The sequence below is a fragment of the Coenobita brevimanus genome, chromosome 108 (assembly GCF_032717465.1).
Source record: "Coenobita brevimanus isolate Jiangsu-jjx chromosome 108, ASM3271746v2, whole genome shotgun sequence".
Classification (NCBI taxonomy): domain Eukaryota; kingdom Metazoa; phylum Arthropoda; class Malacostraca; order Decapoda; family Coenobitidae; genus Coenobita; species Coenobita brevimanus.
In genome coordinates, this window is record NC_137061.1 from 8,459,995 (window position 1) to 8,477,413 (window position 17,419).

The window sequence follows — 17,419 nt, forward strand, 5'->3', positions numbered from 1 at the left end:
GACCTGACATACTCTCAGTGCTGGTGCGTGTATCTGTCCCTTAAGCTGTCCTCACTTGGCTGTAAGTAGTCCTACAGTATGGCTAGGGTGCAGTGGCACCTCAGGCAACCTATTGTGTACATGAGTATACTGTACACTTAAATTTACATATGCAGTAACTCCCTGTTTATCCAGTGCTGCACTACCTGACATATGTCATTGTCTGATAACAAAAAAAAAATTTGGCTGAATTAAAGCAGTATCTGCCATTGACTGCATTAACTGAGTACACAGGGAAACCAAATTTTTCAAACTGCCCGACACTCCCTGCAACATCCCTGCCACCATTGTTGCAAGCCAAAACAGAGGCCATTGCCCACTCCAGCTCAGTTAGAGTAAGCTGTCCAGTGTTGGTGCACGTTACTTTCCTCGTGGAGTCTGTGGCCTTTGTTTCAGGGGCTTATGTTGCTTGTCCTTGTGCTGGCATATGTGTGCATGTCAGTTCCTCCTTCTATGTAAAGTAATACTGTATAAAGTTTATGTAAATATGCATGGAGGCAGCACTGACCTGTTTCCTTTGTGTCACGTAAATTTTGTAGCCATTCGCTTGCATTTGGTTCTACTAATATCTAACTAAGCATCTCTTGCTCACTTTTAATAACAAAACTCCTTCTGTGGAAAATAATATGTCTACTTAAAACATGGATGCGTCTGGTGCCTGCCTGTCTCCTTTGTGATATGTAACTTTATGTAGCTAGTTACCTGCTTTCAGTTATGCTCATTTCTGTTTATGAACCTCACTGTCACTTTTAATAAATAACAGTATTCTCTTCCTTCCTTCCTCGTCTTTCTTTCCTCTTCTGCCTGTGGGTGACTTTACACTCCCTCTTTGGTCTTTCTTTACTCTTCCTTCTGCCTATGGGTGACTCTACACTGAGTGACCAGCCAAATGGGTTCCTGTACACCAGGAAGCCATTAACTAAACTAGGTGGCAACCATAAAATCAAATTATGGCTCATGGTGATTTAGTAAGTAATTAAGGCGCTCCAATCGGATTGAGCTGATGCAGGTTTATATCCAAGGGATGGTTGGGGTTTATTGCTCATGTAATGCCACTCGGGGATGAGTGTGGCTGGTTACTCTCATCTTAAATGTCAGGACCAACTTGCCTAGCCCCAGGTTCCTGAGCTCCTTGTGAAGCGACGTAGGCTTGGATGATAGATAAAGGTTACTGGAAAACTGGTATTGACAGTCATCCTTGGAACATGACCCGCTCGTCAATAACAAAGAAGACCTGTATTATGGTTTTATAAGGGCTACACTTCTTGCAGAGGGGTTGGAGGGGTAGCACAGCATAAAAAAAAGAAAAGAAAAAAAAAAAGGGGGGGGGGTCTTGGCTTAATAATGACGGATAAATGAGGGGAATTATTGTAAATACAGAGTGTATCACATATACATACACACAAAGCTTCACATGTAAAATTCTACATATACTATACAGTACATAGCTACAGTATTTCACATCCATCCATCTATCATCCAGTCCTACATTGCCCCAGGAGGAGCGTAGGGGCCTGGGGCTAGGCAAGTTGGTCCTGACATTTAAGATGAGAGTGACCAGCCTCACTCATCCCTGAGTGGCAGTACATAAGCACTAAACCCCAACCACCAATTGGATATAAACCTTCACTGGCTCAATCCGATTGGAGTGACGTAATTACCCACTAAACCACCAGGCACCCAAATTTGGTTTTATGTTTACAGCCCAGCGTAGTATATGGTTTCTTGGTGTACAGGAAACCATTTGGCTTGTCACTCAGTGTAGAGTCACCCACAGGCAGAGGGAAGACGAAATGATGAAAGAAAGAAAGACAGAAGAGAGAGTGTAAAGTCACCCGTAGGCAGAAGGATGAGGAAAGAATGAAGGAAAGATAGACAGAAGAGGACACATAGTAATATTTCAGATACACATACAGTGGTTCCACATATATGTACTGTAATTTCACATATGCAAGGTTCATCTAGGGACTCAGTATCACATGCTATAAAACACTGCCATTAAAAATGCAATACAGTACTTTTCCTGTCCGCAAATGTGTGTTCACTACCAAGCCTGCCGTTACTCTCATGCCATCACTATTCATTCCACTGTCAGTGCAAGTGCAAGGATTTCCAGGATGAAGATTATATATACATATAGAATATTTATAATGCCTGGTGGTTTAGTGGGTAATTAAAGTGCTCCAATCGGATTGAGCCTCATTCGTTCATTTTTGAAAGCTCCAAAATGCTTGCATGCATCAGCCTTGGTCACCTAATGGCGACTCTTCATGCTGCTCGATCTCAGGCAGCTACATTATTCAGTCCCTTATCCCTGAGGTCATACTAAATAAATATGTGCAGATTTATATCCAAGGGATGTCTGGGGTTTATTGCTCACATAATGGCACTCAAGGAGGAGTGAGGCAGGTCACTCTCACCTTGTTAGGACCAACTTACTTAGGACTGGGCTTTTACACTCCTCATAGGGCAACACAGGATTAGGTGATGATGATGATGTATATACTGTACATATACTGTACATTTATTGCTCGAGTGGTATGCAAGTGATTGTCTGCCCTATTTCACTAGGCATACTGTTGATAGTTTTCCCATTTATCTTAAAAAAATCATGATGATGGTAAGTCTGTATAAAATTGTCCTTTACAGCATTTTGGAGGGATTCCTATACAGTATGCATAAAATAAAAACTAATAAAAACTTTCCAATCCAGCTTTTAATATAAAGTGTACAACAGTTTGATACAGGGCACTGTTATTTAAAGAATTTAATGCATATGCAACTAGCAAAAAACAATCTAATTACAGTACAGCAGTAGTTCGATATAAGAAACAAGGGTCTCCCCTCCTTTACAATGTATACCTAAATATTCTCTTATGATCACCCCCTGTAAAATTACAATATAGACACACATGACCATGTGACAATTTAGTACAAAACATACAGTACAATAGTACAGTATGTTTACTGTGAAGAACTGAAACATAAAATAGTTTTCCCCATAAAAATTGCTGTCTTGTTGGACACTTACACCTGGCTCTGATTCCATTTGAGCTGGCTGATGATGTCACCAATGAAGCACTAAAATACAGAAACACTGGGTTTTGATGGGCAACAGCATGTGGGTATCTACAAAAAGCAAATTGATGATCTGGAAAAAAAAAAAAAAAAATTGTATGTGTGGTGTGTGCAAAGTTTGTTGTTCTTGTGGGTACTATCCCTGGTAGAACTGTGGAAGGTCATTGTGGAGGTAGACACGGCGATCCACCCCATCCTTTGTGATCACTGCTACGCGTACAACACCACCACTGCTACCATCACGGGTCAGGGCCAGGGTTAGTGCTGCCAAACAAACACTTACTGTTAACAATACAGCAAACATAAATACCGGGTGAGTTACTTTGTAAAGATGTATGTCGTATCAATGAATGCTAATAAAATCCAGCCATTCAAATCCTGTTGTTGTGGCCCCAGGCTCATTTGAATGTGAACTCGGTGAACTGCAAGTTGAGATTGTTCTTTTTTGGCTGTTTACCAGCTTCCTTTCAAGGAATAAGAATTAAATTGTGGAACATGTGTACAACTAAGCAGCGGGACCAACTAGTCATATCTGTGCTACAAAAGGAAAGCATTCCTCTCCAGCATAATCCTAGCCTAATTTCCCACTAAAAACTGGGTCCGGTAGGAACCACAAATTGGAAAAGGAGAGCATTCAACAAGTGAACTATAAAGAGAATCCCCAATAAAATGTGACACATGTAACCACTTGTAAACCAGTAGTATGTGTGTTCTATACAGGGTGTACGTGATCTAATTCCCTTATCTAAGGTCTGGTCTAGTTCAAATTCTGCCTACACAATCTAAGAGAGAGATAGGAATGGGCCCGCTTGGGGGCCAGAGACAAGGGTGGCATGGTGGAGGCAAGACCTGTGCTGTTCTTGTGTAAATATATTTCTGCAATATTGCCCAGGAATTTGGATTTACCTACGGTCAACGAGTGGAGGACTAACATACACTGACTGATGCGAAGCACGGCTGTTTCTAAAAATTTGATGTTTTTTTAAATTACGGTACCTGTACTTGACCAAGTACTTACAGAGTTTGTTCATGAATAACTACAACAAAATCCTAAAGGTCTTCTGGCTGGTTTGCAAACTTACTGTAGTCATTAATGGACTGTTCTAGATAATGCATGAAACAACTCAGGTTTCCCCCTTAAAACAAACTCAAGATAATTAATGCTATTTAGAGACAGTAACAAGAAGGAAAACAAAACATGATATCAATTAATTCTATGCATCTACTGCCAAACGCCTTAATCCCATAAGGGGTGGCCACAAACACATCGTCTCCATGTTACCCTGTCCCCCGCCATTTCAATGCCCTACTCCCACCTCACACCTCCCTCTCTCGTATACCTCTCCACTCCATCCCTCCATCTCATCCTTAGTCTCCCTTTCCCCCTCTCCACCTCACCTGCATAAGCTCTCCTCGTCAGTCTCTTCCTCTCCATATGGCCTAACTATCTCAATGTATTTCACCCAATGTTTCCATCACATTCACATCCACATCACAACGCTTCTTCAATTCCTCATTTGTTAGTCTGTCTCTCCATGTGACTCCACATGCTCCTCTCAAATAACTCATTTCCACTGCTCTCACTATTAACTTGTGTCCCTCCAACAAAGTCCAAGCTTCACTTCCACACATCAGAGTTGGCATCACAATACTGACATGCAGTGACTTTTTTTTTTTTTCCATGCTCACATCCGTTTCTTATCATTGCTTTAAACAAAACAGTAATCTTTCTTCCTTGAATCTTTTCAAGCACTTCACCCTCTAAACTTTCATCCTTACTTATCACACTACCAAAGTATTTAAACACACTCACATTTTCCATTTCCTCCTCATCCAAACTCACTGTACATTCAGTGATTTCATTTCTCTCAAAGGCCATAACTATACTCTTCATACATTCACCTTTTGCTTCCATACTCATTTATCAAGTCTTGCAGCTCCCCTTCATCTTCACTTAACAACACAGTATCATCTGCAAACAACAAGACAGGGAGTTTCCAAACACTGCCCACTCTCATTAGGGCCACTCCAACATCCACCGCACTACCTTGTATGTCTTTTATAACCCCATCCATATAAAGATTGAACAACCTTTGAGACATGACACCCCCCCGTTTCAATCCAACTTTCAAACAGAAAAATTCACACAGATCACTGTCCACATGCACTCCTGTCGTAGCACCCTCATACATGCTCTTCACAGCATTCAACAACTTTCCATTTACTCCACATATTCTTAATACTTTCCACACTCCTTGTCTATCCTCCCTGTCATATCCATCCATCATCCAATGTTATGTTGCCCCATGAGGAGCATAGGAGCCCAGGGCTAGGCAAGTTGGTCCTGACATTTAAGATGACAGTGACCAACCTCACTCATCCCTGAGTGGCATTAAGTGAGCAATATACCCCAACCACCCCATGGAAAAAAGCCTTCACTGGCTCAATCCAATTGGGGCACCATAATTACCCACTAACACACCAGGCACCATAATCTGGTTATACGGTTATCACCCAGCGTAGTAAATAGTTTCCTGGTGTACAGGAAACCCTCTGGCTTGTCACTCAGTGTAGAGTCATCCATGGGCAAAATGAAGAGGAACGAATGAAGAAGCAAAAAACAGAAAAGGGGGTGTAAAGTCACCTGTAGGCAGAAGGATGAGGAAAGAATGAAGTAAAGAAAGACACAAGAGGAAGAAAGGAAAGAAGGAAGGAGGAGAGAAAAGGGCAAACACCTGAGAGCAGCACTACATTGAGTGAGTGGATGGTGGGTGCCCCCACCTACCACCTCCCTGTCATATCAATTACTTAAAAGGGCTAACGAAGACTACTTCTAACCCCTTCAATTCCAGTGGCCATTCTTAAACTGAATGAAATTATCTCAAGGCAGCAAGAAGAGACGATAAAAGACGTCAGCGTTCTGAAAGAGACAATCACAAATTTACCCTGAATTCAATGTGGTCTAGGCTGTAAGATATAAGGCAGTATCTTATTTCAAAGATTAATCAACCTAATTCTGAAACTGACATTCAAGATGCAGGGATAATTAACCCGCCCCGTCCCGACCACTTTTTGACCACTGGTACCCCCCAATCCCGACCATTTTTCGACCCTTTTTTTTTTGCTTAAACTTTCGCTTTTGGTCAGAAACAATGGTCAGTGGCAAAGAAATTGGTCCCCGGGGTCCCTAATTACCCTAACCAGGTATGCCTTGGTCCCACCTGGCCCCGTGTTCTCCGTAGGCGGTTTGAGCCTCTAACGTTTTCTATGGTATTATAAGTCTGGGAAACCAATGAAAGTAAGTAGATATGTATTTATTACAAACATAAAAACATGTGATAAAAGAGTATATTGGATTTTATACAAAAATAGAGCAGAAATAAGCATTGTACCATCGTGTGAAACGAGCAAAATCGGGCAACTTGGTCACGATGAATCGCTAACATTCTAAAATCATGATACATATAATTTTTTTAACTTACATAATACTTCTACAATAACGTTATACCATTTTACATTTTATTGAACTGTTTTTACGTATTCACAGGCCTTTTGATAATATTTAGCGTAATGTTAGCGCTTATTTACGTAGTGAGTGAACTCGCTGTGACTGTTGTTTCAACTCGTATTGTGTTTTTTATACTTCCATAATACTTTTCTAATATTATTATACATTTTTCAACTTTATAGAACTGTTTTGAGATTATTTCAGGCCTTACGTAAATATATAGCGTAATAATAGCGCATAATAACACACACGGTGAAGTCGCTCTGACAACTATTTCAACTTACAACCTATTTTTGTACTTATATAATAATTCTCCACTAACATTGCACATGTTTACACTTGATATAATTGATATCACATAATTTCAGAACTTACGATGGAAATGAGCGTCATATTTGCGCGTACTTACACAGGGAGTGTTATCGCGATATCATTTGTTTCATCTTACACTAGTATTCAACTTATAAAATACCTTACTACTAACATTACAACAAATTCCACTGTATATAATTCCTATCACATACTTACTGACCAGAATGTGGGTGTACTCGTGACATCAATTATTACAACTTACACTATTGTTCAACTTATACGTTTTATTCATGCTAACATTACACCCGTTTCCACTTTATTTCCTTGCTATCACATATTTACTGACCAGAATTACACAGTGGGTGTAGTTTTGATATCAATTCTTTCAACTTACATTAATTCTCAACTTATACATTACTTTTCTGAAAAAATAACACCCGTTTCAACTTTATATTTGACTTAGCACCTACTGACTGGCCTTACCATAATAAAGAGCGTCATTTCGCCTTCCCACACAGTTTCAGTAGTGTAGGAAATTATGATACTCCTTGAAACAAGGCTGAAGGCACAACGCAACATTGCACTCGACACACTTGTATCTTGTGTCTTTTCTCTGAGTGGATGGTCTGACTGTCGAGTGCTTACATACATGGCAGCGACGCTGGGGTTTACGACGGTTTGGGTCGGAAGGGATTGCGCTGGGATAGTGATGTCCTGCAAGACGTAGGGGAGTCTGAGCAGCCATGGGGGTGCGGGTGCGGTGTGTGGGTCTGTCCTGGGCATGCTTGGCGATTATTTCACGTGCCAGCTCCCTCACAAACCCCTCAAAGGTCTCGGATACTCCGGTGGTCATTGCGTGCAGGTAGTGGGCGTTCAGGACCGTGATGTCGAGCAAGTGGAAAAAAGAGTTTCTTGTACCACTTCATCGTGGTCCTGGCACAGTCAACACTTGAAATCATCGAGTCTGACTGATCAACTTGCCTCATGTTCAGATTATAGGCCAGTACAGACTCGGGTTTCCATACGTTGCGCCTCCTCTCGCTATGGTGATCCACGGAGTCTGTGCGGTGCATCAGGGGGCTGTGAACAGTTGATAGGAGGCAAACTTCCCTGTTGTGGTTCCACAGGGTTGCAAGGATGTTATTGGCCTGGAAGAAAACCACCTCGTTCTTGTCAAGTTTCCTCCCTATCTTGACCATATGGTGATGGTTTCTCTTGACTGTACCACAGACTCCGGTGTCGTGTTGGTGGAGGAACCTAGCGAGAAGAGGGCTAGTGTACCAGTTGTCCAGGTACAACACATGACCAAGATTAAGGTACTCTTCTATCATTGTCTTCACCACGGCCCCAGAGAGTCCTATACTCCGATCTTCTGTTATATCTATCTGTGCGCCCGTGTACAAGACTATGTCTTGCACATAACCAGTCTTACAGTCACACATAACAAAGATCTTGAACCCGAAACGGTGTCTCTTGCTGGGTATGTACTGCCTAAAGGAAATATTGCCTCTCCACAACACAAGACTCTCGTCTATGACGAGGTCTCTGTAGGGATAAAATGAGGAGCAGAACATTTCCTGTAAATGATCAAATACCAGCCTAATTCTCCTCATTTTATCGGTGTTATTTGCATTGGCTGGATCTTCTGCATCAAAAAAGTGGAGGCGGCCGAGAATATACTGAAATCGGTTACGACTCATCACCTTTCCAAAGAAAGGTGTGAGGATGATTGGGTCAGTTGTCCAGTAGGCAGGAATTTGGTTTTTCCTTACCACACCCATCAAGAGAACCAGGGCCAAAGATAGGAACATCTCTGAAATTGTCACGGGATAGTCATACTGTTGGGAATGCCTGCTCGTGGTTCCCAAACGTTCACTTTCACAGCGCTGTGATTGTGAAAAGATATTAGTTTGTTCAACTATGCACCCCACAAACGCCTCACCAAAGAACAAGTTGAAAAAATCCACCCTAGACGAACCTGCATTCACACCTGGAGCCGTGCAACCAGACCGCCACTCCTCAGTGAAAGGGTGAATGATGGGAGTAAAATTACTCCCATCTTCCCAGTTCCACATGATACCACCATCTCCAGCCACGTCCCCATCGTCAGGGTGGGGAGGTGAGGGTGGTGGGGGAGGTTGGGGAGGTGGAGAGCGGCGCCTCTCATCACTCGCACTTCTCTTCCCTCTCCCTTTTCCTTTACCCTTTCCCTTCCCTTTCTTTCCTTTCCCCACATCCTGGGGCTGTGGGGAGGAAGTCTGGGAATATTCTGAGGTGAAAGAAGTGCTGGGGAGTGACTCCACCTCCTCTCCCCTAGGCCTACGTGCACCACGTGCTCGTGCTGCCTCCCTCACACCACTAACCCCTTCACCCCGCACTACCCCCACACCACTCTCACTTTCACCCCGTGCTGCCGCCACAACACTTTCCCTTTCCCCCAGCAATCCCACCACACCACTTGCCACTTCCCCAGACAAAGTACTTTCACCATACCTTATATGTCGTCTCGCCCCACCTTCTGATCCTCGTGGTATTATTTTCTCTTTTCCCAACCACGCGGCGATATCACGTCCTAAGCCGCCGTCATCCTCATCATCCTCATCCTCGTCCTCATCAGATTCGGGATGGAGAGATAGCTGTGCACGTGGTTGGGGAGCAGGCTGGCCTTCCCTTGCCTTACAGTATGTCACATACCGCATTTTTCGGGGCGAAGGGACCTCCTCATCACTGCTACTTATTTCTTCCTCTGGCTGGACGTAATCGCGATCTACCACATCATCGTTGAGTGGAGAATCACTATCTCCAGTGAAGGCTTCCAGGGCGGATGCTATTTCCTCGTCTGAAAGACCTTTCCGCGCCATGTCTGACCTGGGTCACTGCTAGCAGGTGAGTGACCGAGACAAGGGCGAGCGCGGGTCACGCGGGGTCTAGGACGCTGCCCGCCTGGCGGCAGGTAGGGGAGGCTTGGGTACGTGGGCGAATCGAAAATCTCGCGCGAATTTTGAAAATTGTGGAAATTATGAACCTTGCAATTGCAGGACGTTGAAGTACGTCGATGGGATTAGCTGTGACATAACGTGAGGATGTGGAAGTACGTCGACGGGACGCCGTGGGTTAATACCAATATTCAAGATGCAGAGATATTTAATACTGATATTCAAGATGCTGAGACATCATCATCCTGACCTAATTTCCTACCTATGGATGGGGTGAGGTAGGGTCCACAGACCAGGAAAAAATCTGATCAGAGAAACTTATGATGATGATGAAAATGTGAAAATGTATGACGAAAATGAGGAATACAATATGCGATACTAACTGTTCTTGACAAACTCGACAGTCTCCTCTTTATTCATGTTTGGCTTGTATGTGGCATCAATGTGTCCCCAAACATATGTACTGCCTGATCCTCCAATGGCCACTGGTTGTCGTACGATCATGCCGCCCAGGGGAATGGTGTACACCTGTGCAGAAAAAGTTATTTGCATATTAACTCTTTCATTGGTGGTTAAGTGGGATAAGATATTACAACTGGATGTGGCCCATACTGGTTTACACCTGAGGGGTGTTCAGAATATACAAGCTGACATAACATTAGCCACTCTGGGGCACGTGACTTGTAAGTCTTGTCTTAAATGTCTCAACTAAGCAGACTATCCTTGGGTTTCTACACTACTGACAGGGCAATAAAGGATTGGATGATTGACACACAGGCAGAACTCCTTTGTGGCCAAGTTTCCTCTAGTATTTTGTTCCTGCTAATATCAAACTCCAAGTCACAAGCCATTGTACAGTTGTATTTTATGAACTGGAACCTGATACCACTGCAAAAGCCAGGCAAGTGCTTAATTCTGAAGTTGCAGGAAAATGTTAGGGGAACAGAACTCTCAAATGTGTAATAATTAGAGTTGTAGCAGTGTATGAGCTGTCTTGGACTACGAATCTATTTACTTGTGGCTGAGTTTCCTGCCTAAGAGTGATGACTGTGTGGCTAATTACCAATCTTGTAGCCACACTTCACTTACTGTATATGGTAGTACCTCTGAGGGTTGATGGTAGCCATCCTCTACTACTCTCACCTCAACTGTCTTTTTTTAGCCAAATCCTATTTGGAAAAAGGATTCAAAGTCCTACAACTCCTACCCCTATGGCATTAAGAATTATGATATTTAAGAATATGGGGTAACTGGCTTATTCTCTATGCTGAAGGACGTGGGAGGAAGGCTAGTATCACAAAACTGGTTAAATTAGCACAAACAGCACAGATTAATCAAATGTCCTTACCTGTCCCCCCTTTGCCTTGTCCCAGCCAGCCACTATGATGCCAGCCATTAACATATCACGGTAATTGTAGCAGATCTCCTTGAATGTGTTGGCAGCGACACGAACAAGTGGAGGCTCTCCTAGTTTAACTCTGATGAAGAGAAACATACTGTACTGTACTGTATTGTTATGACAAACAGGAGGAAAGAAACTAAACATTCTTATTAATAACATCCTATTAACCCCACAGCACTGGCATTGTTTTGAGGCCAACATATTCTCACTACAGGCATTTTCCCCAACACAACCTGTTTTCAAACCTTCATATCTGGAAAAGTATGGCAGTTAGGGATACAAATTAAAATCCATATTTATCAACTCTTTGTCATGCGAATGAAACCATCTCCAGGCTTGTGGGCTGTCTCGTTGACGAGTAGGGACAAGGAGACGAGAAGTAGTTTCTTGTGGTGAACTTGGGCACTGTCCGCATGGCAGCTCTCGGCTCTGACTTCAGCTGAGGATGCCAAGCGCCTGGCTAACGATGGCAGCACTGACTGGGCTAGAGTGGTGCGTTTGTAACACTAACCAGCCTTCCTTGAGAAACACTCTCATTTTCTCACTCATTTCCTCAACTTTCCATACTCACCACCATAGGTATGAATCTTCACCCTGTACATGTGGCTTGTCATTGGTTTTCCGGTTGTAACAGAGTGACACTAGCTATGTCTCGTAGATGTGTGGGAGAACTGACGCAGCTACAACAAATGAGGGAAAAAATAAATATCTAATTATTTTCCAATGACTGTCAACAAATTTTGCACCCTGTATTCACTTCGAGAGAAGACTGGCAATGGTGCATTTCCCATCCTAACTTTTCTGCAGGTTGCACACACTATTCTTGACTGTGCGACAAACACTTGTACTTCTATTTATGCTTTTCTGCACCTTTTTCCAGCATGGTGATAATACTGACCTTACTACTTATGTTCTGCAGCACTTATAACATTTGCACTTCATATCACAATTATGGTGCTAATCGCATATTGCATTCTCCAAACTACAGCAATTTCAAGACCAAGAAAAATACAGAACTTCTATCCAAGAAAGCTATTTTCTACAGGTGCACATCAGGGTTTCTTCCATTTTTGCAAGGGTGACTCAAGATATTTACAAGCTTCATTTTACATACCGTACCTGATTACCTTTGCAAATTCAACATCACTTATGGAAAAAAAAAAAAATTGCACATACTTATCCACTATTTACAATCTCCCACACATCTGTATTTAGAACTCTTGTTCACAGAGGAAGAGTAGCTAGTCAAAAAAAAAAAGCAGGAGGGAGAAGCGAAGGTAGGTGATGACGAAGATGATGACTCACCTCATTCAGGGACTCCCTGGGGAGATGCTGACTGGCCATGCAGACCACATGTGGTCATAGTTTGCCCTCTCCCCATATATGAAGGACCAGATTGTGGAGAAATGGCCTTCGAAGTGCTTGGTTGCAGTGATGAGGGTTGTGGCAGCGAGAGACTACGCTGCACTTGTCACGAGTGTGGTGGTAAGACACAGCGACGGAGTTTATGGACTTGATGCCCATCACTCTCATCACCATCTCCTTCATCTTTCACTGCTCCAGGGTCGTCCACCTCTTCCTCATGGGTGATGGCATGCCTGTCATAAGCCAGTCCTACCTCCTGAAGCACTGTGAGGGCATTTTCCGATGTGTCAGCGTGGGAAGGGGATAAAGCACGTGACACATCGCTCTCTATGTGATAATTTCCCCTTTTTTCAGAAGTCTGACCACTGTCAGATAAACTGGACACAGTTTCATCTAGAGCACCCCCTACTGCACTATCAACTTAGCCCTTTCTTTGAATCCATCAGCAGAAGTTTGGCAGGGATGGATGATGCAAGGGGGCCGCCCAAAGGGAGGGGGGGATGCGGACGAGGATGTTTCAAAATGACATCATTCCACACCTGGGCAAGTCACAGCACAGACTGAGCCATGCATGCGTGAGATGCAGGGGTTCCCTCTCCACCCCTGGATACCATTATGAAACGGTGGCGAGAGACAAATGTGGCTATAATCACCACCCGGTGGCTGCCGTCCACCTAAAATGATGCAACATATGCCGCTCCCCAGCAGTTGGGGGTTAAAATAGCTACAGTCAGTCAGGAATGTTTTCCAAAAATCACAATTTTTCCTTACTGGTATCACTGGCACTGTAAGCTGCGGGAAACTGTTAAGGTTTTCAAGTAGCAAATGAACTTTAATAGGCAATTTTCTGTAATGTACCTAAGATCTGATAATGAAAAAGAATGTCAAAAAGGCCAACGTATAAGAGCCTACTGTAAATATCATAAAACATACTTGTGCAGCAGCAATTCTGTAAGAAATGGGCTACTGGTATTAAGGTAACTTTTTATAGAATGCATTGTACTGTACTATCCTCTGAGGGTAAAGGTAAGCTCTGACTGCGAAGGGCAGACAAGTTTGGCCTTATCTTTTAAAAGTGACCTTGCTTGTATTCGTATATAGGCTACTTAATAATCTCATTTATGTGTAAAATTATCAACACAGTACCGGTATTTCACACTCCAGCCACTGTCAGGAAATTGTCCTTGCCTCTAGAAAGATGTACTGTAATGAATAAGTTAATGTCAATAGTAACAAGAAATGGAAAATGTGAGTGCATTTATGTACCTGGGTTGTGTGATAAGTAAGGATGGAAGTATAGAGGGTGAAGTGCTTCAAAGGGTACCACAAGGAAGAAAGGTTGCTGGTTCTTTGAAAGTGATAAGAAACACGGAAGTGAGCATGAAAGTGAAAAAGTTACTGGATGACAGCATTCTGATACCAACTCAAATGTATGAATGTGAAGCTTAGACCTTGTTGGAGGGACACAAGTCAAGGGTATGAGCAGTGGAAATGAGTTATCTGAGAGGAGTATTTGGAGTCACATGGAGAGACAGATAAGGAAGTGAAGGAGTGTTGTGGTGTGGATGTGATAGAAAGTGAGGTGGAGGAGGGGAGAGGGAGAGGGAGGCTAAGTATGAGATGGAGGGATGGAGTGCAGAGGTATATGAGAGATGGGGATGTGAGCTGAGAGCAGGGCAACATCGAGGTGATTTGTTTGTAGCCACCCCTTACAGGATTATGGCATATGGCAACAGATAGATTGATAGACAATAATAATTCTGTATATCACTGATCCAGTATATACACTATGGCAGTTGAGAAGGGACACCTTCACATGGTGCTCTCCGTATAACTCATTCCCTGATTTTATAAACATCTCTCAGCTCCCCCTCAATCCTCTGAAAGGATGATGGTGGAATGCAGAAAGAAAATTTCAAACTGCAATGCACCAGGTTCATGTTCAGATGAACCAGGGTCCACAACATCAGCAGTAACACACAATACACTGTACCATAATTACTCACTCCAACAGCTCCATGTGTGATGAAACTATATCCGTGATGGCCTGGGTGTCAGCAGCGGAGCCCGAGCGACAACAGTAGATGCGGTCAGTGACTCGGGTGAGCTTATCAGTGACACGGTTGGACACATAAGTACCCATGGAGGTGCGGGAGTCAGCACCCACCACCACACCACCATCAAACTCAACTGCCATGATGGATGTCTGTAATGACCAACCAAATTCAGATGATATAGTTGTAGTATTCACAGCTCTATCTCCATCCCTTACTGTATCTCAATCAAAATGAAGTAATCTATCTCACCTAACCTAACTTAACTGTATATGTATGAAAGATCAGCAAAAGGAACTGGAGAATACCCCCCCAACCCCATTCATTCACGAAGTACATAAAAAAAAAGCACTTCTGTCTGATGTTAACTGAAGAGAAACTGCTTAGATCTGCATATTATTAGTGGTGACCTTACTGATTTCAGTACCCACTGGTTGGGTACAATTCCTATGTAACAGCCTATTTCACTAAATGCTTTACTGTGGGCATTGGGAAGTTCGCAGGAAAATGACCACTACCCAAAATAATGAAAACTGAACGTGCAGAACTCTAAACATATATTGAAATAACCTACTTTAGATTATTTCATGTGACTATAATGACATTACTGAGTAAATAAAGAGGTAAACAACATCCACCATAGCCGCCTCCAATTTACCGGTATGATAAACAACCCTAGCTGTCATTTAACATTGCTTAAAGGAATATGCAGAGAATCGCAAAAACTTACACCCGTTAAGACTTCATTTTTCATCCAATCCGGCTTGAGGGAGTCGAGGTGGGAGGCCTGCATAGTGGAGTGACTTGACACAGCCGCGGACGCCATGATGATACTCACTGTATGATTACGAGCTTAATGTATTTTGGTTAATAAAGAGTGGTCAGACAATTGATTATATTAAAGGAGTTGAAATAAAATAAATTGGCAGTCGATATCCCGTAGTATGATGGAGATGCGTTTTCTTTGTGAAAAAATTATAACACATCCACGTCGCGATTGATATAATAATGTTTTTTAACTTTTACCCATCTTGTGTAATAAAATAGATGAAGTAACGAACATAAATACTGTACTTTCGAACTTTATTGGCGGGGATAGCGATAACAATATTACTTTATCTTCAATTTACGAATTAATTGCCTTATTAAGTATTAGGTAAGGTATTTTCAATTTTTTTAAATTACAATATCTGGCAATTATAGTTCAATTAACAATATTCATAATAGCTATAAGAATGGACGCCACCTGAGAGACGTGTCAGCCACAACAACAAAATGACTCTCACCACGGCGTTGTCAATATTGGGCCTCCTCTCCTTCGTCTCCACGGCCCACTGCTACTTTATTACCATTGATGCCCACGCCGAGGAGTGCTTCTTCGAAAAAGTCACAGCTGGAACAAAATTGGGTAAATATATTACAAATACAAATAGAAAGTTGTTTGACGTTTGCCAGCATCCGGAGCGAAACTGGGTAACTGGGCATATGGTTTGATGTATGTGGGGCAAATTGAGGGTAATGGAGGTGATAACAGCCAGCTAATTATAGTGGTGTAAACGCTGTGAGGTAAACATGAACAGCCCGACGTTTGTATAGAGCATCTGTCATTATCTTTTCTTGTACCGGTAAGGCAGGCATAGCCAGTTTCCATTTCAAGCAAGTTAACTTTCTTTATAACTGTGCTGTTATTCATTTTATTTCGTGTTTAAAAATATGCCTTGTTTCTTGAGGTTAATATTGACAGTTTTATTCAAGACGTGTCACTTTCATCCATATTGCCACTAACATCATCTTCATAGCCCTACATGGTCAGTATTTATCAGTTTGTTAACAAATAGGCATGGCATTGCCATATATTCTATAGAATTCAGTCTTTCACAGGCTACTTGTTATTTTCCTGGATTAGGCTTACTACAGCTACTGGGCATTTTTATGAACTTATTTATGAAAGAAATAAATGAGGATTAAGAGTGCTTAAATTTCCACCATCTACCAGTAGCTGGCCATATCTGATGTTCCTAATGCATGTTTTTAAATTTGATAGCAGGCTGTCAAATGCAAGTTAGGTTACCATAAGTTTGGTTAAATCATTAAGTTTCTCATAGCTTTGACATGGTTACTAGTATTTTCTTTCATCTACATTTGAGTATGTATGATACACTGACATGTCCAGGAGCAATGGAACCAGTGGCAGAGATTGTTGGTAAACGCAGCTGTGGGCGACCTTGCTGCTACCTTAAATACCCCCAAATAGTTATATTTTGTTCATTTCCAATCAGTTTTTGCAGTCAGAATTCTGTGTTGCATATGCACCAGAATTACTTGCCTTGAGATCATGAGTTCGTTAAATAGGTAGAATCGCCTTGCTCATTTGGTAAAGAATTGCTCAATGTTTACACTGTGCACTCCTCTGTTCAGGCATTTTTTTTCTTCTTTACTTCATCAGCATGCTTTTGCCCTCTGTAGGTAGATTTGATGTTGAAAGTTTACTTAAGAATATCTAGTGGGACATAATAAGTGGACTTCTTGTGTGGTCCTACCTCTAATGCATGAGTTGCCCAGCCTGCTTGTCATAGCAGGACTTGAACATTGCCATTGTGGATGCTGTGACTGTACTCTCTTGGAGTATGTTCTAGTTGTCAGTCACTCTGATTGCAAACCAGTTTCCTTTCAGGGTCGTTCTCCAGTGGTCAGGCTTGGAGAGTTTTAGCGAGTGTCCTTTTAA

General features: G+C 42.4%; 2 protein-coding genes across 2 annotated transcripts in view; one reads left to right on the plus strand and one right to left on the minus strand.

The window, feature by feature from the left end:
- Positions 1–2,737: 2,737 nt before the first annotated feature.
- Prosbeta1 (proteasome beta1 subunit) lies at positions 2,738–15,526 on the minus strand. The gene is made up of 5 exons (XM_080285821.1): positions 15,425–15,526; positions 14,647–14,846; positions 11,222–11,351; positions 10,257–10,401; positions 2,738–3,381 (listed from the first exon to the last, which is right to left on the minus strand). Exons 1-5 carry the CDS (start codon positions 15,518–15,520, stop codon positions 3,254–3,256), a joined length of 699 nt encoding a protein of 232 aa, XP_080141947.1. The 5' UTR covers positions 15,521–15,526; the 3' UTR covers positions 2,738–3,253.
- A 425-nt stretch (positions 15,527–15,951) lies between these two features.
- CHOp24 (transmembrane p24 trafficking protein CHOp24) overlaps positions 15,952–17,419 on the plus strand; it is a 40,765-nt gene continuing 39,297 nt past the window's right edge. Inside the window, exon 1 of the mRNA XM_080285823.1 lies at positions 15,952–16,102. Coding sequence (XP_080141949.1) covers positions 15,970–16,102 — 133 coding nt within the window. The 5' untranslated portion in view covers positions 15,952–15,969. The remainder of the gene's footprint in view (positions 16,103–17,419) is intronic.